This window comes from Thamnophis sirtalis, unplaced genomic scaffold, assembly GCF_051295495.1.
Source record: "Thamnophis sirtalis isolate CommonGarterSnake01/CBP01778 unplaced genomic scaffold, rThaSir2_p1.2 scaffold_6, whole genome shotgun sequence".
Lineage (NCBI taxonomy): Eukaryota > Metazoa > Chordata > Lepidosauria > Squamata > Natricidae > Thamnophis > Thamnophis sirtalis.
The window spans coordinates 102505647-102530074 of NW_028261386.1; the positions used below are offsets into that span (position 1 = coordinate 102505647).

Here is a 24428-nt window from a genome sequence, read left to right on the forward strand (position 1 = left end):
TGGGTAAGAGATTGAAAAAAAGGCATATAACCTACACCTCATCGGATTATTATTTATTTATTATTTAAATAAGTTCATATAGCCACCCATCTCATATATAGTAGGGTGCCTCCAGGTGTCTTCCAACATTAAAAGTGTAAAACTCAAATTTCCTCACCCACCTCAGTAACAATGATCACAGTTACACCTTGATCAGCTCCTTATCAGTCAGGATGGGCCCGGGCTCACTGAAAAAATCGTATCTCCAGAACCTTATAGAAAAGTAAGAGGCAGGGCCAATCTAATCTCCAGTGTCTAATATTCCAAAGGAAAGAAGTCACCACAGAGAAGGCCCTTTTCCTCAGTCCCACAAGATGCACCTCCCTAATAGATGGTACCTGTAACCTATCTTGTCTTCCAACTCTGGTGGGCTAGTGTAACAAAGGGAAGGCAGACTTTCAAACATGCTGGCTCCAAGCCACACAGAGCATCTTGAACTGCCTCCATTGCATTGATCAGTAATCAATGCAAGCAACTCCCACAAGGGTGTTGTTGTTCAGTAGCTGAGTCATGTCTGATTCTTCATGACGCATGGACCGTAGCATGCCAGGCTTCCTGTCATCTACTGTTTCCCTGAGTCTGTCCATATTCATTGATGAGACTATCTAACCATCTTATCCCCTGGTGTTTCCTTTTCCTTTTGCCTTCAATCACAAGAGGTGAGACATGCACAAATTTCAAGTTGTGCAGAAATTTTGAACTAATTGTAACTTCTGGATAAGCCCTTTGTACAGTGCATAACAGTATTCCAGACAGGAGATAGCTGGAGCACAGGACCATGAGGAGGGCAGGTTGGTCCTGGAAAGAGTGCAACTATATACAACCCATAATTGCAGACAGACCCCCTGGCCATGACCACCACCTGCTCCTTGAAGTTGCAAATCCAGAAGAACTCACAGATCACACACTGCTGTGTCTGGCACAGCACAACCACATCCATCACCAACAATGGCAATTCTCCAAGAACCAAGAAGCCCCAAACTCATGTTAAAGGTAAATGTTAAAATTGGAAAGCAAAAGAATAAAATGAAGTGACGCAGAAAAATAAAGAAGTTACAGTACTACTGTGCTTAGTGATAATTCATGGTTTCAAACTTTTTGCACAAGTGCCTTGGGAACAAAGTTAATTTATCAGTAATGGAGAAACAGGAGGTTAGCATAGTATAGTCTTTATTGTCATTGTACAAAATAAATAAAACGAAATTGGTTAATGAAATATGGTTGGACCCACTGAAAAATTCCATTGCTAAGAGCAATTACCTTGTAAAGGCTGAATCTGGAAAAAAAAGCCTGCTGAAAAGTTTAAAACAACGTAATCATCATGCTGCTACTGAATTCCCTGAAAGTCATATCCCCATTGAGATTGTTATGAGAAAAAAAGCTCTGTTCAAAGTGGACACCAAGAAGTTTCTTATCTGGAGATAATCCCATAATAGAAAATGGACACTTGTGTACCACAGGTAGGCCTTGTGTGGTGACCGTAGATATACAACAGTGCTGAAAAAGTAACTTTGCAACCAGCCCTCATATTTATGTCCTTCGTAGGTTTGTAAAGCAAAGGAAAATATAAAGTAAGATCATTATATTGCAATGCTTCACTTAACAACTGCTTCTCTTAACCACCAAATTGTGGGTCCCTATTGCAGTTACTAAGTGAGGACTACTTGTAATGATGATGATAACTCTGTCATCACATCTTTGCATTTATTAGCTGAGGGCCTAAATCGCATAATTTGCATTGTGATGTCATGATGCACACTTCATTCCACATGTAACTGCAATCCAGTCCTTTCTAAAATAAACAAGAAATTGAATTGAATTGAATAGGTTTATTTATAGGCCGCCCTTTTCCCTGAGGGGACTCAGGGGGGCTAACAACTTATAGGGAGGGGGATACAGACAATAACATATAACATTACATATAATTAAAAAGTAAACAACATTCATCCAACATTCGGGTGGGGGCAGATCAATCTCTACCCCCAGGCCTGGCAGGATAGCCAGTTCTTGAGGGCTGCGCGGAAGGTCTGAAGGGTGGTGAGGGTACGGATCCCCACGGGGAGCTCATTCCAGAGGGTCGGAGCTGCCACTGAAAAGGCTCTCCTCCGCGTAGTAGCCAGCCGGCACTGGCTGGCAGATGGCACTCGGAGGAGGCCTAATCTATGAGATCTAATCGGTCTCGAGGAGGTAATCGGCAGGAGGCGGTCTCCCAAGTACCCAGATCCACTACCATGGAGGGCTTTATAGGTGGTAAGAAGCACCTTGAAGCGCACACGGAGATCAACAGGTAGCCAGTGCAGCTCGCGGATGATAGGTGTTATGTGGGTGAACCGAGGTGCACCCACAATCACTCGCGCGGCCGCATTCTGGAAATGTTATTCTGCTCATTGCTACCTGCATGTTCTCTCTGCTTCCTGTAACAAATACTACTGGGGACTGAGAAATGCACCTTGACGGTCGCATTGAGTAAAATCTTTTTAAGGAGCAACAAATCCGCACTTCAAATTTTGCTGTGATATCCAGGATGAAGGGAGTCCATTTCCAACTTGATGAAAAAAATGAAATAAAGCACAGTAAGGAAGCTTCAGTTGAGACATGCTTGAAAAAATGGCAAAGCATTTATTCAGGACAATTCCTGTACAGGGCTGGTATCTTAATCCTGAGCTATATGGCTTAATACATTTTGGACTATTCCATTATTAGTTGACTCAGTAAAAGTATTACACTAAGACATGGGTATCACTCTCTACTTCCATACAGATTTAGACTAAGGGGCCAAAGATAAGCTTAACAATGTTCATTGGGAAAATGTAAACTTCAGAATGGGGCAGGAGAAAAGAAAAAGAAAATCTTAGTATGGATTGGTTGCTCCTGCCATTACAATTGAAAGGATAGACAAAGTTATGGCTACAGGTAGTTCTCAATTTACAACCACAATTGGGATCGAACTTCTATCACTAAGAGAAGTAGTTGTTAAATGAGTCATCTCCAATTTTACAAACTTTTTTGCTGCGGTTGTTAAGTGAACCCAGCTTCCTCCGTTGACTTGGACATTGGTCCAAGAAAAGCCAGCATGGAAGGTTGCTAATGATTTTTGGCAGTCGCTTGAGGTGCCTCTCATCAAGACATTAAATGTAATGTTTTTAAAAAACCTCTTTTGACACCCTGCCTGATGCTCTCTCCTTTCATTCAAAAAAAAATTAAGGTTGCCGACCATTGATACATTTCTTACAGGTTAAAGAAAAGAATCATCTTTTGACTTTGGGATTTGAAGGTAAATTTGAATTTGACTAGAGAAAGATTGTAGCCTTTAAAATATAAGATTATTTTCATTTGATAATTTACTATCTTTTGGAGGAAATTAAGAGAACATTTTCTGAATACTAGCTTAGAGTAAGTTGACTATTAGTGTTTTAAGATACTTTATAGATTGATATTATTTCTTAAACTTAGAGTGAGGTTGCATTGTTACTATCTCTAACTAAAAGAAAGTTGGAGATCACCTTTGTTATATTTGTTAAATGTATTTTTTCCCATTTTGGGCATCTTTATTTTTTTGCCATTCCTTTTCTCTTTTATGTTGGTTTTTATTTTAATATATGATGTTGAAACGTTGTAAAGATACTATAAAAATCCTAAAAGGTTAAGGGTGTCCTGGCTTTATGCTATTAAGTTTCTTTTATTTGTGAATGTCATCACATTAAATAGAACTAGCAAAGTCCTGTCCTTGACTGATACCAAAAAAACTTTGGAGCTTACTACAATCTGCTAATGTATCCCAAATTTCTTGCCTCTTTCACCTGGCATCTCCACCCTCCCCTCTCTTAACATATTGTTATGTTTGAAGCCTATCTCTTTTTTTAGGTGTATTGTGGGGAGTAGCATTGATTGCCAAGTGGTGGACATACTGATTACCTCTCTTTTGGGTGCCCTGAGCATAATTATATCACAGTAGATGGCTTATTGTGACACTCTTAAGAAGCTAATTGGAAAAAACGATTTATGGATATTCTGAGAAGCAGCAATTCTAAAGCTGCATCAGTAACACTTATTTTTTAAATCCATATTTTAATTTCCTATCAACCCATATTGGTCATAAATTTGGAAGAAGACAAAACTGAGATGTGGCAATTCTGAGAAAACTTTCCATGAGTTCCATTTTAGCAATGAGACAATAGACCCCCAAAACATTTTTCAGCGACAATGGATTAAATTATTGTCAATTCAGGTTTTTAGAGGTTTTACCCATCAGACACACAAATCACCCAAAATTATTTTTTATATAGTACACTGATTTTGGAGCTCTGATGGAATTCTGAACTTTAATGTTTCAATTATAAGGCACAACAGAATTTGGTTGCTGAAATTTTAGGAAGGTGAAATATAACCCAAAACGAAAGATAAGAGGCTACTTCCAGGTACTGGAAATATATAGTCCACTATATAATTCACCTTTTTACATTCTTGACAATAAACCTAGAAGGTTTCAGAGATATGCTCCAGGAGAAAACTGGGTTTAATGGCATCAACAGTGACTGTCACAGACATCCTGATAAACTTTAAGATCACAGCACCAGACAAAAGCTATCGTTCTTTTGGGAAGTTATTCATCTCAGCCTTCTTCTAAAATAAGCATCCTATCATAATTCTGTAATCTTCAAGGTGATGCCAAGAATGATATGGTCCAAACAAAACAGAAGAAAGCCAATTTCTCTTCAGAACTTTCTTCCTACAATCAAGTACTGTGTTTTATAATTCAAAGGGAGGTGGGGAAGCATCACCTTCAAAACAACTATGTTTATCCAAACCTTTAGTACAACAACGCAGTTAATTTGAGAAGAGCATTTTCTGGTTTCTCAGAAAGGCCGTTTTGTGCAGGAATACACAAGAGACACAAATCTCAAATGTTAAAGTCTGTTTATTACCTGGGCTGAAAGCCACCAGAAAAGAAGTCACTTGATCTTAAAATACTTCACCCTTTTCTTTGAAGAAAAAGATATTCAAATCACGTGTGCATCTTTCTGGCTACAAGTGTCCAACCAAACCTACGGATCCAAGTAGCTAGTAGAGGAATTTCAGATCTAGTCACTATCTAGATGAACAGGGCTATAGTCTGGATCGTCCTCATCATCCTCCAACTCCAAGTCATCCATGTCCTGGAACAATGATTCATCTACTTCCACACTGTTTCCACCTGGGATAGGGGAGAAAAGGAAAATAAAAATGACATTACTTTATAAATAGAAGAAAAAAAATGAATTCCAAACCGAGTGCTTGTAATGACCGTTTAGCAGTCTTAGCTAAAAAACTGACCCAGCATGCAAAGGGCCCATAATTTCCAAAGAAGATAGAAACCAGAGAATGGACAGCCTGTACCTACACAATCAAGCAAATGGGACTGTTCTTTCATATGACATGTAATACATTTAGAAGGCATATTGTACAAGGCCCATACAGTATGGCTCTGAGGTTAAGAAGATGTATTGATACTTGTCATTTCATCATTTTGAATTAGTAACATAAAAATTAAAAGTCATTACTTTTTTTTAAAAAAAAAGGAGAATAATTTTCTGCAAGCAAAAAATAGTTAAAGCAGTAGAAGTAAAGAAAAAATCCCACTGTCTTCTCCAATGGCTTTTCCAACTGCTTATGCTATGGATCCTCTGAGAAGTCTCCTACAGTTAAAAAAGCATTTTGGGAAAAGGAGTGGATATACTGCCAGTGTAATTATTTGAGTCTGAGTTAACCACACAGGATCAATGATGTACATCTCTGTACAAGGAAGAAAAAGATAAGAGTGGAGCAAGAGTGACACCTTCTGTCTTCTATAATACATGCTGAGTTAATTTTTGTCCCTTATATTATCAAGCTTGACGTTTATGTTGGAGGAAAAACACCTACAGCTAGGCATGTAGGTGATAATGGTATAATGCCAAAGATGTTTCTGTCTGTATGTCTTCTAGTCAACTGCTTGGACTAGTCCCTGCAGTTTTCTTGGCCAGATTAGTTATTTGCCTTCATGGTTGAAGCAAAACATTTTTCAAGCAAAACTGCATGTGATATCAGCAAAATGGAATCCTATAAAGGACCAGGAATATTTCAGGGGTTAAAACTGGCATTTTTCAGACATATCCTCAGTTTAAGCCGATCCAAAGTTATTTGATTTCAGCTGGTACTTAGCATTTTATATCCACATAAGCAGACATGCTTGCTCAGTTAGCTTTTTCCTTTCTGCTAGAAGCTATTATCACATTAAGAGGGCAGATACAGATGTAAGAATATATTTGGGTTAAAGGGATATCTCCCAGATTTTACATTACCCTAAACCAGAAGTAATTGCTTATTTCCAAAAGCATGTAAGTAGCTTATTCCTCTTTATTAGTACTAGAGGCAAAATTTCGCCAATTGATATCAAAATACCAGTACATTTAGTGATAAATGCCAGTATATTTAGTAGTAAATAGCTTTTACCATTAAAATCATATTCTATAGCAATTAAAGTAGAAATAATGGAAAGTTACCATCTTCTAAGAACTGAATATCGGATGTGTCAAGGTTATGATCTGTCTCAAACAGCTGCTTTCCTATTAAGAAAAAAAAGAAGTAAGTTGATTTGGATAGTGGCATAACGAACACACACACACACACACTTTCGATTACAACTGGAGATAAACCTATGATGGAGCAGAAGAAAGAAAATGCAGCTCAAATATCAGGAACTACAGTACTTTTGACTTCGAAGTCTGAAGAGTGATGACTAGATAATTTCCACTCTGATAATATGGGGTGCCATGATTAAAATGAATTGTCTTAAAACAAACGTTAACACATTACACCTAAGACCTTACCCTTAGTTACAATATGGGGCTGATCTAGAGTTGTACTTGCAACCATTGTTTGCATAGGCCTTCTCCACTCCCTTATCCCTAATGTGTTTTGCTGCATACTATATGAGAGAAAATTAGGTTTTCTTTCTGTGTTTAATACAATCATAAACTAAGACAAAAACCCTAGCTTGATTAGTATATTTATATTAGTATATTAATATAAAGGAATCCTAGCTTCAATTATAACTTGAAAGTTATAATTTGGAAATTACAGTGCACCTATAGAAGACTCCTACTGAGTTTGATAACCTTTCTCTCTTATAGAACTAGGGTATGTGATATTAGCAACATGTACAATTCAAGCATGCAGTCTCGTATATAGTGGTACTTTGGTACTCAACTATTTTGAAACTCACAGAATTTGGTACTCAACACATTTTGACATGAAAATTTTGTCCCAGTACTCATTTGTTTGATATTCAATGCACAAGCTGGAACGTATCGATATCGGCTGCCTTGTAACTCACTACATTGATCCTTACAGGAAAAAACTATTTGGGACTCATTGTTTTTCATAACTCATTGTGCTCTCAGAACTAATTAATAATGAGTACCGAGGTTCCATTGTATTTCTTTGCATCCCCAGTAAAAATATCTATTCAAACATTTATCAATGTCAACTGTTTAACTTCTGTATTTTTGTGGATAATTTGGACTGCTTTCTTGAACGCTGATATTTTTCACCACTCTGGGTTTGCATGACTAACCAATTTGATACGGCTTGTGTGGATTTCATATGTCAAAAAACTATTTACCAATAGTTGAAGGGGAAAAAAGGAGTTTGGAAATGAAGAAACCTAAAAAAATGTAGATAATACACTTAGATAAAGATATAAATAAGATGGAAACTGTTAGTATGTGCATGATGAGAATAATGATGTATAATGTTATGATATTATTACTAGAAGATATTGAGAAGAAAAATGGAGAGTTCCATAATGTTTAAATGCTCAATATATTATAATACTAAACTTAGGAAAATAATGTTAATATGAATGTGAGTGATGTGGCAAAGGAGGAACGATATTACACAGAGATGTTTGTACCCAGACAACACACTGCAAAAGGAAAGATGGAATGTTTATTTTTGTAACTAAAAAATAACAAAACTTTAAAAAAAGAAAAAAATCCTCCAGCCATCCAAAACCAGGCACCTGGCTTATATAAGATAGACTATTATACCCCACCTGTTAATTTATTTTTGCCGCACTGTTCTTCTTCTTTCATCTTTTTTCTTTTAATTTCTAAAAGCTCCAAATCAAATGTTGCCTTCCAGCGTAAAAAGCTTTCAATAGTGACAGGGGTGCCATGAAAACATTGCTAGACAAAGGGAGAAGAATAAGATAAAGTTCCAAAACACGTAACAAAGGTCAATACCAGCCTAATAATGCCACCAGCTTTCCAGCTCTGATATTCCAAATCTATTCTCATAAACAGCTAGGCAACAGAGGTAGCTATATTCCCAGCCAGAACTGTTCTGCAACAGTTATGTGGACAGCACCAACAAGAATTACTTTGAGATTCTTTAATGGGAAGTGGCATACAAAGATTAAAAGCCATTATTGCCTTTGCTGTCATCATCATCATCGTCATCACCATCAGGGCTGTAGAATTCAAAATAAAATAAATAAATAGCACAACAAAGGAGCAAACAAACATAATAAAGGACAAAGCCAAATGTAGCTGTAGCTTGATAAAAATAGGACATTTCAGGTAGTCCTCGACTTACAACTTAGTCATAGTTCGAAGTTACAATGGACTCCCCAAAAAGGTATTTAAAACTCAGATTCAAAGTTCCAAAACACACACACACACACACACACACACACACACGCACGCACGCACACTATAGTCATGTGATCACATTTTGGGCGTTCAGCACTGGTCTGCATTTATGGTTGCTTGCAGTGGTCATATAACAGCAATTTACAATGGGGGTTGGGTTTTTTTTTGCCAGGAATTGGTGCTTACTTTCAATTTCTGGCAAAAAAAATGCTCATTGCAAACAATAGGTTTACTTAAGGAGTGTGGTGTTCATTTAACAACTGGCGATTTGCTTAACAACCCTGGTTATTTGCAATGGCTGCAAAAAAATTGTAAAATCAGCTCAGTCACATGATGGTCCACTTAGCAATCGGCACGACTTACAACCATAATTCCAAACTCAATAACAGTCCTAAATTGAGAATTACCTGTATGTAATTACATTATCCTATGAAAATATATTCATAGTTATTAGATACACATACAGAGATATTGGTGGTTCCATAGTTTACCTAACTACCCAAGATTTCACATACAGACCGTGGGATTATATTAGGCCTTATTTGTCACACTATATTAATAAACCAATTTAAAAGAGGTGAGAAAGCTAAAAAGACAGTCATTCAGCAACCATAAACCAACAGAATACCAAATTCCCCCTGTCCTCTGCTAAAGGCGAACTAATTGATTATGGCTATTTCCCTTTAATTTACGTATATTTGTGTGCATGTGCACCTTTGAATGTGTTTTGACTCCTGGGTATTGTTTAGACAAGTTCTTGCAGGTTTTTTTGGTAAGGTTTTATGGGAGTGGTTTTCCATTGGTTTCCTCTTTGGGTTGAGAGCAAGTGACCGGGTTAAGGTCACCCAGATGGCTTTATGCCTAAGGCAAGGCTAGAACGTATGGTCTCCAGGATTGTAGCATATTGCTACACTTCAGCAAATACTAAATTTATACAGCTGGCAAATATCCTAAAACTGGACCAAACTAATTATAGGATTCTTGGAGAGGCTAAAACACCATTCCAACATTTCTCTAACCAACATAATGTTACCCAGCTTCAGTTCAGGTGATTTAGTTTATTTACTTCAAGAACATTTGTAGTCATATTGAATCCCTTCATGTTTCCCCACCTGCTTTCTGCAAAAAATACAAGATCACTAAGAGTGTGGGTGTGGGTGTGTGGGGGTGTGTGGGGGTGTTATATGTGTGTGCATGTGTGTATTCATATACATTCTATTAAACAGAATATTGGTCAATAAAAAGAAAAGTCTTAAGATTCTGGATTCTTAACATGGAACAACAAAACACAATCCATGAGTTTATATTGTATAATCTTGCATAATTTTGGATGCAAAGGCTATCATCCATCCATCCATTCATCATCCATGCATCCATCCATCCACCAATATCACCCTTGTTTTTCTCCAGTGATCCCTGTATTATAGATTGGAAGCACTGTAAAAAAATCTCTGGTTACAGACTCAAATACTGCAAATTGCTACTTTTTCTTCTTATAACAATGTGTTGACGAATTTTATCACCTTTTCTGCCTCCTCTGCCTCTTTTTCTTTCTGTTTCTTTTCTGCTTCTCTTCTTGTTTTTATTAGATCTACTATTTCATTCAGTCTTTCTTGTACAGCTGACACCAGTGTGAAGATCATTACCATGCCTAAATTCTCTTCTGACTGAAATACAAAGAGAAAATAGCTTTACTTGCAAAGAATTTGGAGTGAAAATCATAATTTCTATGACACAAAAAATGTAGGAAGTGTGATAAGAATGGCTTTAAAACACAATTCAAAGTAGGTAGAAACATATAACATAACAAACTCTATCACCAATAAAACTTTTCAGTTTTCATTCATATGCTTTTCATGGTAGCAAATGATTTTGCAATAGGAATTTTTAAAATGTGTTGGGTTGCCGTTGAATTTCTTTTTCAGTCCTACAATGCGTTTCATAGTTTATGAACATCAAAAGTTGATATAGTTATTATGAAATGACATAAGCACTTGTATATTTTGCACTTGTATCTCTCCCACGTAATATCTAGTGGCTCCCAGTTTTATACAATAAATTATGAAGCACTTACATTCATTTACATTAACTGCAATATCAATTAACCTTTAACTTGAAAAATCTAATCATGACAGTTTTGTCGTAACCTTGTTTATCTTGTGGTTTTCAAACCATGTGTATTTTTACTCACTGAATAAAAGTTGAACTACCTCTAAAGAACTACTGGCACCAACCCCCCAAAATTTACTCTGAATATTTCTTACCTGTTCCTGCAGTAGTTTTAATAAGTCTGCAATATCATTATTTTCAAGATTCTCATGTGCAAGCAATTCATATAAAGGGGCTTCATCTGGATACTTTTCTGAATAGGTGAATTTGAGGGTCGTCTGAACAGCTGTAGTGCAACAGAAAAAAGGCAGTTCAAATGTCCAACTGAAATTATTAATATTGACCATTTAGTTGGGAATATTATCATTGTTTGTGGGAAGATCAGAAGACAAACAATGCATCTCACTGAAAACTCTCTTGCATTCCTGTTGGCAGACAGCAGATGAAAAGAAGTAGCAGTTTCTATCTTCTTTTTTAAATCACCTTTCAAGGTTTTAAAAATTGCTTTTAATGAACTTTCATAGAGAAATGGGATAAAAAGAAGAGGAAGAGAGTCTCGATCTACTCCTAGGAATGCCTCCTCTTTTCCCAACTCTGATTTCCTGGTGCCATCTATTGGGGGAGTTTCAAATTGGATCCCTCCATTTTTCTTTTGATGCTAGAACATTGGTCTCCAAATATATGTGTAAACTTGAATTTATAAACAACTCCCTTGCATTCAAACAAGTGATTTGTTTTCTACTTATAAGTATGCTTTGAAGTTTATAATCTGGACTTCAGAAATATTATGAAATTATCTTCACTATAGTCAGGTAACATTTCTCAGGTCGGGTACTATGAATTTCAAGTTCCTTGATCAATTGACTCAAGTATGAAGGCAACATGGAACTTGGTCAACCATCATCTTCACTTTATTGGAAAGCTCCACTGAAACCCCTCCAGGGCAGCAACTTACCCAAAGCAATCCAGTGGCTTATTTCCAAATAAGGATTTAAACTTGGATTTTCTGCGGACACACTCCAATATTAGCATCACAGATTTCCAAGCCAGTCACTGTTCCATACTGAAATAATCTGCTCCTTGCTTTCAATTATTTGTACCAAATTGTTTTCTCTGAGAGATTTTCCACCCACCCACCCCACATAAATGCTGAGAAGTATTCAACTTACTTTCATCATTTTCTCCCGCCTCAGATGTCACGGTGATAGTGAAACTTGTAGGGTTTTCTGATAACACTGTGAGGAAAAAGAACCGATAAGAAAAATTATTTTTCATATGGTTTTTTAAAAGAATACCACTGCAACTTTGGTGTGTAAATTTCTTTAATCCTAACGGTTTAAAAAAACCTCCTGAAATTCTGTTCTTTATTTTAAAAAAATGATATGCAAATCTGACTGTTTTTACATGTTTTTTTAAAAGATAATATATGCCTTCAATCAGCATAGCCTGAAGTCAAATCTATACAGTCTGTATCCTCTGAGGAATAAAGTGCTAGACCAAATGCTTTACAAGCAAAAACTACTGAACAGACTCGCTGAATGAACTAAAAGTTTGAGAAATCCACATTGGATTATGAAGATCCTGACACCCTCTGGATGGAAGGGCATATGCATAGTGTGATGCCACTGGATCGGTAAGCCATAAACATGGACACTAGATTCATTCTCCACTGAGGCTGAATGCTGAATCCAGATTTTGCTGGATTTGTTTGGTATCATGATCGCACCATGATACCACCACAGCACTGCTATTGGAACACAGAGCATAAAATGGATGAATTCATTTTATCTAGGGCGCTAGAAGTTATGATTGTAGGGCTGTTCTTTAGTCATGTTTGAAAACTCCCAGAGGAAGGTGAGATCTCAAAAGATCAGAGAGCAAATATTGTTCCAATATTAAGTGGACGAGAATGATACAAAAGGTATGGACCTGTCAGCTTCATATCTATACTGTAAAAAGATGACTAAACACTGTATTTATAAATATTGGGTAGGTATTCTACAATCAGCAAGAACAACCATGGGTTTATGGCAAAAAGTTCACACCAAACTTATTTCCTTCTTTGTCAGAGTTACTAACCTAGTAGAGAAGAGAAATCCAATAAAGTTAGTCCTCAGCTTAATCAATGACAATTGGGACCACCCCTAAGGAAGGTGATGGCTAAGTGAGAGGCGCCTGATTTTACAACCTTTTTTGCCACAATTGTTAAATAAATCATTGCAGTTGTTAAGCAAAACATTTATATCTATGTAAGGCATCTTGAGTCACTAGGTGCAAGCAGGCGCCAATATACATTTTCTAAAATAAATAAATAAAACATACTGAGCAAATGCAGCTTCCCCTATTGACTTTGCTTGTTGGAAGCTCCCTGAGAAAGTTGCAAGTGGCAATTACATAACTCTGGAATGTTGCAACCATTATAAATATATGCCAGGTGCCAAGAAATCAATTTTTGATCATGCCACCATGAAGACGCTGTGATGGTTGTACATGCAAGGACAGGTTGTAAGTCACTTTTTTTCCCAGTGCTGCTGTAACTTTGAATCATTGATGAATGAATGGTTGTAAGCCGAGGACTAGCAGTAGTCATAATGTACCTGGAGCTAAGCGAAACCTCTGCCAAGATCTCTTGCAATACTCTCTGAATAAAATGAGAAAATATGAGCTAGATAATACTGTTAAATGGAATCAGAATTGGTTGAATGGCAGCATGCAGCATTAACGGTTCCATTTTAGCTTAGAAGGATGTGTCAAATGGAGGTCCATAGGGTTCTGTCCTGCGCCCATCATTTTTATCAATGAATTGAATGAAGGAGTTGAAGGGACACTTTATCAAATCTGTAGATGACAACTGAACTGGGAGGGGCAGCTTATATTTTAGAAGAGACAAATATTTTTAAAGTTCTAGCCAGGTAATGGGCTGAAATGAACAGGATAGAAATGAACCAGGTATAAAATGTACAATTCTATGTCTGGGTAGGGGAAAAAATATAATACAAGTCTAGGATTGAAGACAACTGATTTGGCACATGTGAAAATGTGGAGATTCTTGTCAATGAAAAGTTCAACACAAGTCATCAGGGTGATGCGGTGGCTAAAACGGCAAAAATCATTTAGAGTGTTGCGTCCAGTCCTGGATACCACCATTCAAAATGAACAGTGACAAATTGGAGTAACATCACAGGAGGGCCATTAAAATGGTGAAGGGTCCTTATGAGTGAAAGGATATGTGGATGTTTAGCCAGATAACTGAGTGAAGGAGGTGTGATAGCAATCTTACATAAACTACTGGTTTTCCTTTTCCAAGGTGGTGCAGAGTTCCCACAACACCATCCTGTGATATTAGACTGAGCTGAGAAAAAGAAAAGAAACTGGTCCAAAATCATCCCGTGAGTTTCTGTGGCTGAGTATATCTGAATCAAAGTCTGGCCTGTGTCTTAACCACTTACATGGCTACCATGATTTGGGTAGAAAACACTATCAGATAATTTACCTTTTAAGGGTTTTAAAGCGCTTTGACTTATGGTTTTACTGTAAACTTTATTCCAAACTCATTTTTAACATTCCAAGATTAGAATAGAATAGAACAACAGAGTTGGAAGGGCCCTTCGAGGTCTTCTAGTCTAACCCTGCTTAGGCAGGAAACTACACCATTTCAGACAAATGGCTATCCAAAATCTTCTTAAAGACTTCCAGTGTTGGGGCATTCACAACTCCTGGAGGCAAGCTGTTCCACTGATTAATTGTTCTAACTGTCAGGAAATTTCTCCTTAGTTCTAAGTTGCTTCTCTCCTACAACCATTGCTTCTTGTCCTACCCTCAGGTGCTTTGGAGAATAGCTTGACTCCCTCTTCTTTGTGGCAGCCCCTGGGATATTGGGGATATTGTCACCCTTAGTCCTTCTTTTCATTAATCTAGAAAATTATATCAAGAATGTTTTAATAAACAGCTTTTACACTCAAAGAGTGCAGCAAATCAAATCTGCATGAATGAATAAATGACGGCATCGGGACCTAAGCAGGGATGTCTTTTTAAGGGAGGTTACTTCCGAGGGCAGGAGTTGTACCGCCTACTGTTCAAGCAACGCTACTTCAAACCAAGCCATCGGAGAAGCTTAAGCCTATTCTTGCACCGCCCCCACCCACCCCCAAATAAATTGCGCAAGAAAGAAATAAGATTAGCCCAAAACGTCCCCTTGCAGTACCAAAGGAGAACCAGAGACCTCCTCGCATATCCTTCGGAAAGCTGGCAATCCAAAGCGAGCTTCAAAGAGCTAGATTCTTTATCCGATTTTTCTGGATTCACACGATCCAGTGAAACACGCTCGGGCTTCTCACAACACACTAGGTTTGCAGCGAGGCCAGTGCTTTGCTTGGATTGAATTCTGGATGGACCAGTCCAGAAAGAAAAGGGGGGAAAAACTCTTCTTAACAGGAAGAACCGGGGTAAAAGAATCCTCGCCGCATGCTGGAAACTTGCAAGCGCTGCCACCGTCACCCCGCGAACCCACGCGCCGCCCAGCGCCGACTCCCACTTGCTGCCCTACCTGTGAAGGAGTCCGGATAGATGGCCTCCAAGGCCTCCAACTCATTGCGCTGTTCCTCCCCGTAGTCGGTCATGATCCCCCGCCGCCGGCCATGGAACGCGCCGACCCGCAAATTGCCTCCTCCGGCAGGGGGAGCCCTACACAGGAGACGCCGCAGCAACCGCGTAGCCGGAGGGGCGGGGGCTGGGAAAAAAGAGAGAGAAATAGCCAGGCCACTCTACGCACGCGCAATGCAGCCGCCCGCCCTAACCCCCCCCCCCCGCAACTCCTCGGCCTGGAAGGCGATCCGTCACTCTTCTGTCGATTGATTCGGTCTGCCTTCCCGGGCACCATCGCTCATTCTCCCTGAGAGAGAGCTAGAGAGGGAGAGCTGGGAGCTTTTGAACTAAGCCGAAGGCTTCCGATGGCTGCCCGATCACACTTCCCAGTGTTGTTTCGGAATCGTTATTTTCTATATATTCATGGTTTTGATCATCTTGATATCGTAGCGAGAGAAAGTTCTTGCAGCCCTAAGGCGAAGGAGCAATTTGAATGCTGCTCCCTGTTAAAGCTTGCTTAAGTTTCGCGTGCGCATTGTGCCGGTGCTTCTCTTTATGCAACTCAGTTCGGAACCTCTTCTAACTTTCTGCCGCCCTCAGCTCCCCCTTTAGCCCCCAGAAGACGATCTCCAGCTTGTATGCAACAAGAACTCCCTAAGCAAATCCTGCTTCCAGCCTCTTCGCCTTGGGGATAAGGACTGAGTAGCCAAATTCACACGAAACCGTCTCAGCGATCTATTCATTCCCAAAGATATTTTTTTCAGGCGGCAACTGGACTTTCTTGTTTTGTTTTTTTTTCTTTTGAAGACGTTTCGCTTCTCATCCAAGAAGCTTCGGCTCAAATGGGATAGTGGGGAATGGTGGTGGTCAGAGCTGCTTGGATGAGAAGCGAAACGTTTTCAAAATGAAAAAACAAGAAAGTCCATTTGCCTCCCGAAAAAGCACCTTTGGGATAACCATGACCTGGATGACTAGGAATCTCTATAGACCATCCATCCATTCACTATTTGGCATTTGTCCTTCTGCAAATCTGCATTTACAGTTCAGCAACTACTAATTGCAACTTTCTCATCCTGACAGATACTGTCTTTTTTGCAAATATTTTAATTGTTTTATATCATACATTTCCTTTCTATGTTGAACAGTGTGCTCTCTAGGTGTCTAAGGTGTTAACATACAAGCATACATACAACTATACAAACATCATAGTCATTATGATCATATATACCTTGTTTCCCTGAAGATAAGACAGTCTTATTTTCTTTTGACCTCTGAAATAAGCACTTGGCCTTATTTTCGGGGAGGTCTTATTATTTTTGAGGTGCAGTGTTGGCACCTTATGGCTGCTGCTGTGTTGCAATATTTTGGGGGGAGGGCTTATTTTAGCACATGCGCTCAAAAGCCTAATTGGGCTTATTATCTGGGGAGGTCTTGTTTTTGTGGAAATGGTATATATAAACAAATATGCGATAACATAAATCATATTATCAGATACTAAGTCTTTGTTGTGCCAGCTTTGTTGAGATGCATGAATATACAATGTCAGTAGGCGAGCAATGAGATCTTGCCCATGTCTAAAAATGGATTCCTTGGTGTATGCCAGAAAAGCAGACTTTTTGCTGCATGGTTTTGAGCAACATAGAGAGAGCCAAAACCTGTTGGAGATTTTAAGGGATGAAATGGATGTTAATTTAACTTACTCCAAACTCAAAAAGAAAAAAGGAAGAAACACTCTGCCACAAAACTAATAGTGCCAAGTCATGTGTAACTTCTGAGCCAGCTCTTGTGCAAACCTTAAGCTACTTCTTTAAAGTGTTAGTCTTGTTATGTTTCTGAAATATCTTTAACTTTGTAGCATAGGTAGTCCTCAAATTATGACCATAATTGAGCCCAATATTTATGTGGCTCAATGAGAAATTTGTTAAGTGAGTTTTGCCCCATTTTGCAACTTTTCTTGCCATTTGTTAAGTGAATCTGACTTTCCCATTGTCTTTGTTCGTCAGAAGGTCACAAAAGCTGATCTCATGACCCTGGGACACTTCAAGTGTCATAAATATGAATCAGTTGTCAAGCATCTGAACATAAATTACATTTAACAAACTGCATCACTGTTTTGTTTGATGGCAGCAGTGCCTCAAATAGAAAATCCATACAGAGACTGGTAAGCACAGCCAAGAAGATTATAAGAAGCTCACTTCCTGTTATTCAGGATACTGCTTATGTGCTTAGAGATTGAAACATTGTTAGAGACAATACACACACACTTTATGGTCTGTTTCTATTGCTCCCCTCTGGGCGAGGTTTTGAAAAAGTTCTAGCAGGACTAATAGATTCTGTAAGAGCTTTGTTCCCTATGCAAGCCGTCTGGTTAACTAACAAGATTCGTTTTTCTTGCCATATACAAGGATACATCTGAACTACACTGTGTTGTTTCTCTGTGTCAAATAATGTATGTGGGTATTTGCATAATTGTGTATTTATTTATTCATGTTTGTGTAGTGTATATTGGAGGTAGTGACCTTTTGAGAGCTGTATGCAACAAAATTTCATTTTAATGTGTGCCAATTAGTGTACATTCAAAGTAATAAAGTTGTTCTATTCTAACGATGGGGATGTTGCAATGGTCATAAGTGTGAAAAATGATCATAAATCACTCTTCAGTGCCCTTGTAATTTCGAGCAAACTAAACAAACTGTTGTTAGTTGAGGGCTACCTATGTAGGATCTTGGTTAAGCAGATATAACCACAGTTGTATACACTTAATGTATGAAAAAGTCCCTATACTCTGGTTTGCATATTGGACTAAACTATGATTGCTGGATTACACATCGTATTAAGCACTCTCAGACACGCGCATGAAAAAAAACTACATCATGTCTCAGCACAATATGTAGCCTAGCCATTATGTTGTTGTAGATATATTTGCTCGTTTATTTGTTTATTATAATATATGATTTAATAGTCCACATTGGCCATTCACAATTGTGATGCAATGCATCATCAAATACAATTTTGCAGAAAGGAAAAGGACAAAAGTAAAATCTATACAAAATATTTTACAGAGATCATAGGAGAAATTATGCATGACAAAGACTAACATTCTAGTTCTACATACATTTTACCTCACCCAAGTTATTTTTAAATAGACATGCATTCAATCCTCATTTCATGAAAGAAATGAATATGTGTTTTCTCTGGATACATATTTTTTTAATAATTATTTGCCTTGTTTTTAAATTTATAGGTGCCCAGAGTTATTTGGGACTTGGGCAGCCTTCTAAGTTTAAATAAATAAAGAATATGTGCTAGTCATAAAAATAAGTATCTACATGAATGTGCAATCAAAGATATGTGGTAACAGTCGTGGAAGATGTTCCTGAGTTTATAAATTAACTTTCCTCTTGCGTGATTTTGTTCGCTCTCAGTCAGTCAACCATGCCCTCTTTCACAAAACTTCATTATAATCTCCATTTCAATTGATCTTCCTTTCTTCCTTCCATCAATCAACATACAGCATCAACAATGATGTGCAAGAAAAGAAAAGAAATTTCCTTTTCACAATATTTGTTTAGGGCTTTCTTTTTCTTCAAAATATTTTCCACCTCAAGTATGGTTGGGTTCCTAGAATTTATTATTATATCAGATTTCAGTACTTTTTGTTTTGTTTTTGATTTAATGATAAGTTTGATGTTATTGTCTTTAAATCATTAAAATTTTAAAGTGAAATAACATTGCCTGAACCTCACTTAAATGTATCTTAGTTTTTTTAACAAATGATGCAGGTCAATTGCCTATTATATTGCCACAAGGAATTCACTGGTCAGTTTCAATAAATACAATCCAAATGACCAAGAAAATGTAGCTTTCTTTTTGATACATGTTACCTTATACAAATTAATTCAACAGTTTCCAGAAAATCACAACGCAATTGTGCAATTCAGCATTTTAATTCTATCTGTGCTTATTTTGTCTGTGTGATTCTCTCTCTTGAATTTTGTTTCTAAGCATTTTGATGCTATTAATTGTACTTTTGCAAACTTCCCTGAATCTGCTGATATTTCTGCTGTTAGGCATAGGCAATGCTGTTTTGTCTACAGGACTCCACTTGGAAGAACTGATTTATGCATCTAATCATAATTTGGGCTAGCTCCAAAGCCAAAGTAATAGTTTTAGTTTATGCTTATGGAAGCATTGATTTGCAATTTCACCTAAAATTACAGTGATTCGTGAATATAGGATGAAAGAACAATAGATTAAAGCTATATCATTCATTGAAATTGTCACAATTCGCTGTTAACAAAAAGAACAGTAAGCAATTCAATGCACTTATTATTTATTGGTTAGATTTATAAACTCTGTCACTCCAGAAGATTGAGATGGTATAGAAATTAAAAATCAATACAAGGAACATAATGATAACCTCAAAGATATTAAACAATAAATAGTAATGGTATAGCACTTCCTCTAATCACCAATATATTCTCTCCTCCCAACTCTAGTAGTGTGTTTCAGCTAGATGGAAGATAAAATATCTGAGAAAATCTACAAGCATCTGGGAACATCATGACATGTTAGTGGCAGCTAAAGTACTGGATCTGAACTAAATCTTGTCTTAATTTTGTTGAAATCAATGAGATTTAAATGACAGATTTAACTTTTCCCATAAGCACACTACCTTATTCTCTCAGTAATGAAAACATTCAGAAGATTCTACATTCAGGCGCAATCCATTTTAAACTCTTCATGACATGCATACAATTCCTTGCCTTTCACATCTTTTTCAGATTGAAGAGGAATAGATCAGAGCGGTACTTCAAAGCAGCCAGATGGCAATATTGGATAACATTAAAAGGTATTATTCAGCTGATGGGAGGGTAGTCTTCATGTGGTCCATTTGTGTTCTAACATCGCACTACCCCTTAAAAGCAGATTCAATATACTTCTAAAAATCAGCAAACCTTCATTGTATAAAAGTCTTCATGAAACATTCATGAAAAAAATATCATTTATTTTTAAGCACGGAGGTAGGGAGTCATGTTTTTAATGAAAAGTTTACAAAAATCCTGCTTTTGTAGCCATTGGCCTTAGGTAAAACAGGGCAATTATTTGCAGGATTGTGGCTAGGAAGGCAATGTTGAACCTGCCCTCCCTGTTCTGCTGGAGTCTTGATTATAAGGGAAAAGAAGCACAGAGGAGATAAAGTCAAAATAGGTTATAGCAACCTCATGAATTTCCACTCCTTCTCCAAGTGCTTCTCCAAAGGTACAATGTGGCTTCAGTTATGCAATTGTGCATAACCATCTTTATTTTGTAGATCTCTGCTGAATTCTGGTTGCTTTGCCGTACATTTTGCTGTCCAATCTAATTCGACGAACAAGAACAAGCAATATTATGTCTTCGGGGTCCTACTGTTGGTTCTCTGCCCAACTTTCATATTATTGTTATTAGACAAGAATGTCTCTAGCTCTGGGTTTAGTTACAAGTAGGGCCTTGACTTACAACCACAATTGAGCTGTGAATTATGATCATAAGTCATTGCTGTCTTTAAGATAGACACCAACCTAATTGCCTTGCTCAATGACTGCAACCCAGGTGTCCCCATTGCAAATGTTAAGCAACCACATGTGTAATTAAACAGAGCATGGGGTGCTTCAGGATGGGGTAAGCCCACATTATTTCAGGCCTAGACCCTACACACTGCAGTGCTCCCCCAACTCACATGTCATCTGTGCTGGGTCTCCCAGGGCTCCTCCACCCCCTGAGGCACACCTTGCATAGCAACCCTCCCCATGAGGTCCCACAGCCTTAGGCCTACTTCCTACCCTGTTGGGTCACTCAGCCTGTCAGGTCACTCAGCCTTGCACTTGCTTCCTGCCCAACCAGATCCCATTACTTTGGGTCTTCTCCTTGCTTTATAACACCATGTTCCACTTACCTCTTCCACAGATTACCTTTCTGAAAGAATGCCCAGCCGATGCAATGTGTGGCCTTCCTACAGAGGTCACCTTGGGTTGTGCTCCACCAGCAGCCAGCTCCTCACTCAGACAGTGAGGAGGTTGGGGAGGAACATGGGCCAGTCCTGGAGTCTGGAGAAGCCTCTGACGAGTGCTCTTTCTAGGAGGCAGAGATGGGGCCAGGGCCCTCAGACAGTTATCAGCTGCCTTTGGAGTCGGATATCAGTGGGGCAAAAGAACAGCTGGAGTCTGTTCCTGATGTGTGCATGCACAGAGCTGCCAGAGAAGGGAACGGCTAAGGAACAAGGACCGACTCAGGAATAAAGGCACAGATAGATGGTGAATGGCCACTCCAATAGGGAATAAAGAGAAGCGAAAGGGAAGGGGAGTTTGCAGGAGACAATTAGTTCAATTCATTAGGGTGAAGATCTGTTCCTGACTGCTTGCCAAGTAATTGTTGCTACAGCATGGCATTTGAAAGATATTGGCCTGGCAACTCTCCAAGCCTGATAAAGGTCTGTAGTTGTGAAATCTCATGAAAGACTGTTTGCCGGTACTTTGCTGGACAGGAATTCCTTTTAACCTAAATAAAATAGGTTTTATTGGGATGAGGTGTCTGCTTCATGCTCTTAGGATGCCTAGGTCAGAACACCTTGTAGTATCCTGAAGGAATGAGCCTTTATTGTGATTTCTCAGAAAAGCATAATTAAAATTGTTTATAAAACTTTTTTTGATGTGGGTATCCTGGACCAGTTTGAGAGATTGGGAGCACAGTGTTATTGTGGTTCTGTCCTCCTAAGACTGGTTCCTGTTAGTAGTTAAAATGTCTTCTGCTAAGGATTGAAGGAAACTTGCTCAGTCCTGTAAAAGTTAGGGTTAGGGTTCATAATCACTGAAAATCAATTAAAAAGCAATTTTTGAAACTTTTAATACAAGCACTATTTTAAAAAAAGGCAGAGTTCACCCCTGCTGACTGCCTGAACTGGCAAGTGATTTGTCATTGCTTCCTTCCAAGGACTGAGAGTGACTGGCCAAAGATCACTTAATGCTGTGTGTGTGTGTTTGTTTGTTTGTTTGTGTGTGTGTGTGTGTGTGTGTGTGTGTGTGTGTATACATACAAGAGCTCACAGTCTCCCAATTTCTCACCTTGTGTCACCACTACAACTAACTGGCTTTCTTCATCACCAGGGGTCTGAATATATTTAATATTTTAGATGGTGTTGCAAATTTTGCAAACCCTGAGTTAAGTGTATAATTAAGTATAGGGTGTATTACCCTGTTTCCCTGAAAATAAGACCTCCTCATATAATCACCAGTATGTGGACGATACACAGTTGTATCTGTCTGCCCCGTGCCAACTCAATGAAGCGGTTGACGTGATGTGTCAGTGCCTGGAGGCTGTTAGGGTCTGGATGGGGGTAAACAAGCTTGCACTCAATCCGGATAAGACCGAGTGGCTGGTGTGTTTCCCTCCCAACAATTGGCCAGATATTCCATCTCTCAGGCTGTGGGGTGAAATTGTACGCCCCTCAGAGAGGGTTCGCAATTTGGGAGTCCTCCTGGACTCACAGCTGACTTTAGAACACCATTTGTCGGCTGTGACCAGGGCGGCATTTGCCCAGATTCGCCTGGTGCACCAGTTGCGTCCCTACCTGAACCGGGAGGCACTCGCAACAGTCACTCATGCCCTTGTGACCTCAAGACTGGACTACTGCAATGCGCTCTACATGGGGCAGCCCCTGAAGAGCATTCGGAGACTTCAGCTTGTCCAGAATGCAGCCGTGCGAGCGATTGTGGGTGCACCCCGGTACACCCACGTTACACCTATCCTCCGCGAGCTGCACTGGCTGCCCATTTGTCTCCGGATATGCTTCAAGGTGCTAGTCGTCACTTATAAAGCCCTTCATGGTATTGGACCTGGGTACTTGAGAGACCGCCTGCTGCCAATTACCTCCAACAGACCTATTAGATCCCACAGATTAGGCCTCCTCCGGGTTCCATCTACTGGCCAATGTCATCTGGCTGCTACCCGGGGGAGGGCCTTCTCTGTGGCTTCTCCGGCCCTCTGGAACGAGCTCCCCATGGAGATTCGGACCCTCACCACCCTTCAGGCCTTCCGCAAAGCCCTTAAAACTTGGCTGTTCCGACAGGCCTGGGGTTGACGAGTTCCTGTCCCCGCTCGAACTGTGTGGCTGTTGATTGTTTTTAAATTCTTTTTGTAGTTGCTTGTTTGTTGTTTTTCCCCTTGTCTGTATTCCCTCCCTTTGATTTGTTAGCCGCCCTGAGTCCCTCCGGGAATAGGACAGCATATAAATGCAATGCAATCAAATCAAATCAATCAAATCAATAAGCCCAACTGGGCTTTTTAGCACATGTGTTAAAAATAAGCCCTCCCCCCTCAAAATAAGCCCTCCTGAGAATATTGCAATACAGCAGCAGCCATGAGGTGACCATATTCACTGTCTCCTGCACCTCAAAAATAATAAGACTTCCCTGAAAATAAGGCCAAGCGCTTATTTCGGGGGTCAAAAGGAAATACGGTATTTAAATAACTGATCACTTGCCATGTATTGAATCATGCTTTTCCATATTAAAAATTATATTTTGGTGGAATATTTGAGGGAATTCTGTGAGTACTCCCTAGACTAAACCTTAAGGTTAAACCCTCAGCCTTCTGATGTCAGCTTATACTCCCATAATTTAGGGCCATTCCAAAGGGAGAATTCCTTGATGATACCGGTCAAAAATCATCCTCTCTTCTCTTCCTTACTGGCTTTTATTTATCTATATACTACTAATACTCTCTTTCCTATAATCTTTAATTGCACAAAACAGTGTACCATGGAGCAAAACATTTTGAACCAAGGTACGTCAAATGAACAAACTACAGAAGCTTCCAAAATCCAGGACTCAGGACTCCCATGGAGTTGAGGTTTAGCAACGTTTATACAATACTTTATGACATAAAAATGATCATAAAGCATTTTGTGACATAACACAAAAAAATCATATATATTTTCCCCGTGGTCAACTCCTGGTGGTCAATTGTGCTATACAGTTAAATGTGGGC

At 38.9% G+C, this 24428-nt stretch overlaps 1 protein-coding gene across 1 annotated transcript; it reads right to left on the reverse strand.

Moving 5' to 3' along the window:
• Nucleotides 1-4939: 4939 nt before the first annotated feature.
• RWDD1 (RWD domain containing 1) lies at nt 4940-15586 on the reverse strand. Its single transcript, XM_087718613.1, has 7 exons — nt 15367-15586; nt 11990-12055; nt 10976-11106; nt 10235-10378; nt 8114-8246; nt 6561-6623; nt 4940-5233 (listed from the first exon to the last, which is right to left on the reverse strand). The coding sequence occupies exons 1-7, from the start codon at nt 15437-15439 to the stop codon at nt 5121-5123; spliced, it is 723 nt and encodes a 240-aa protein (XP_087574739.1). The 5' UTR covers nt 15440-15586; the 3' UTR covers nt 4940-5120.
• Between the last annotated feature and the right edge of the window lie 8842 nt (nt 15587-24428).

What these genes read in the sequence shown, in the direction of transcription:
- RWDD1 (XM_087718613.1), bottom strand. Translation starts at nt 15,439, where the DNA reads ATGACCGACTACGGGGAGGAACAGCGCAATGAGTTGGAGGCCTTGGAG. An exon ending in AGGCAGAGGAGGCAGAAAAG is followed by an intron (nt 8,247 to 10,234) that starts GTGATAAAATTC and finishes CCCTTTGTCTAG; the next exon opens with CAATGTTTTCATGGCACCCC. An exon ending in TATTCAGTTCTTAGAAGATG is followed by an intron (nt 5,234 to 6,560) that starts GTAACTTTCCAT and finishes CCCCTATCCCAG; the next exon opens with GTGGAAACAGTGTGGAAGTA.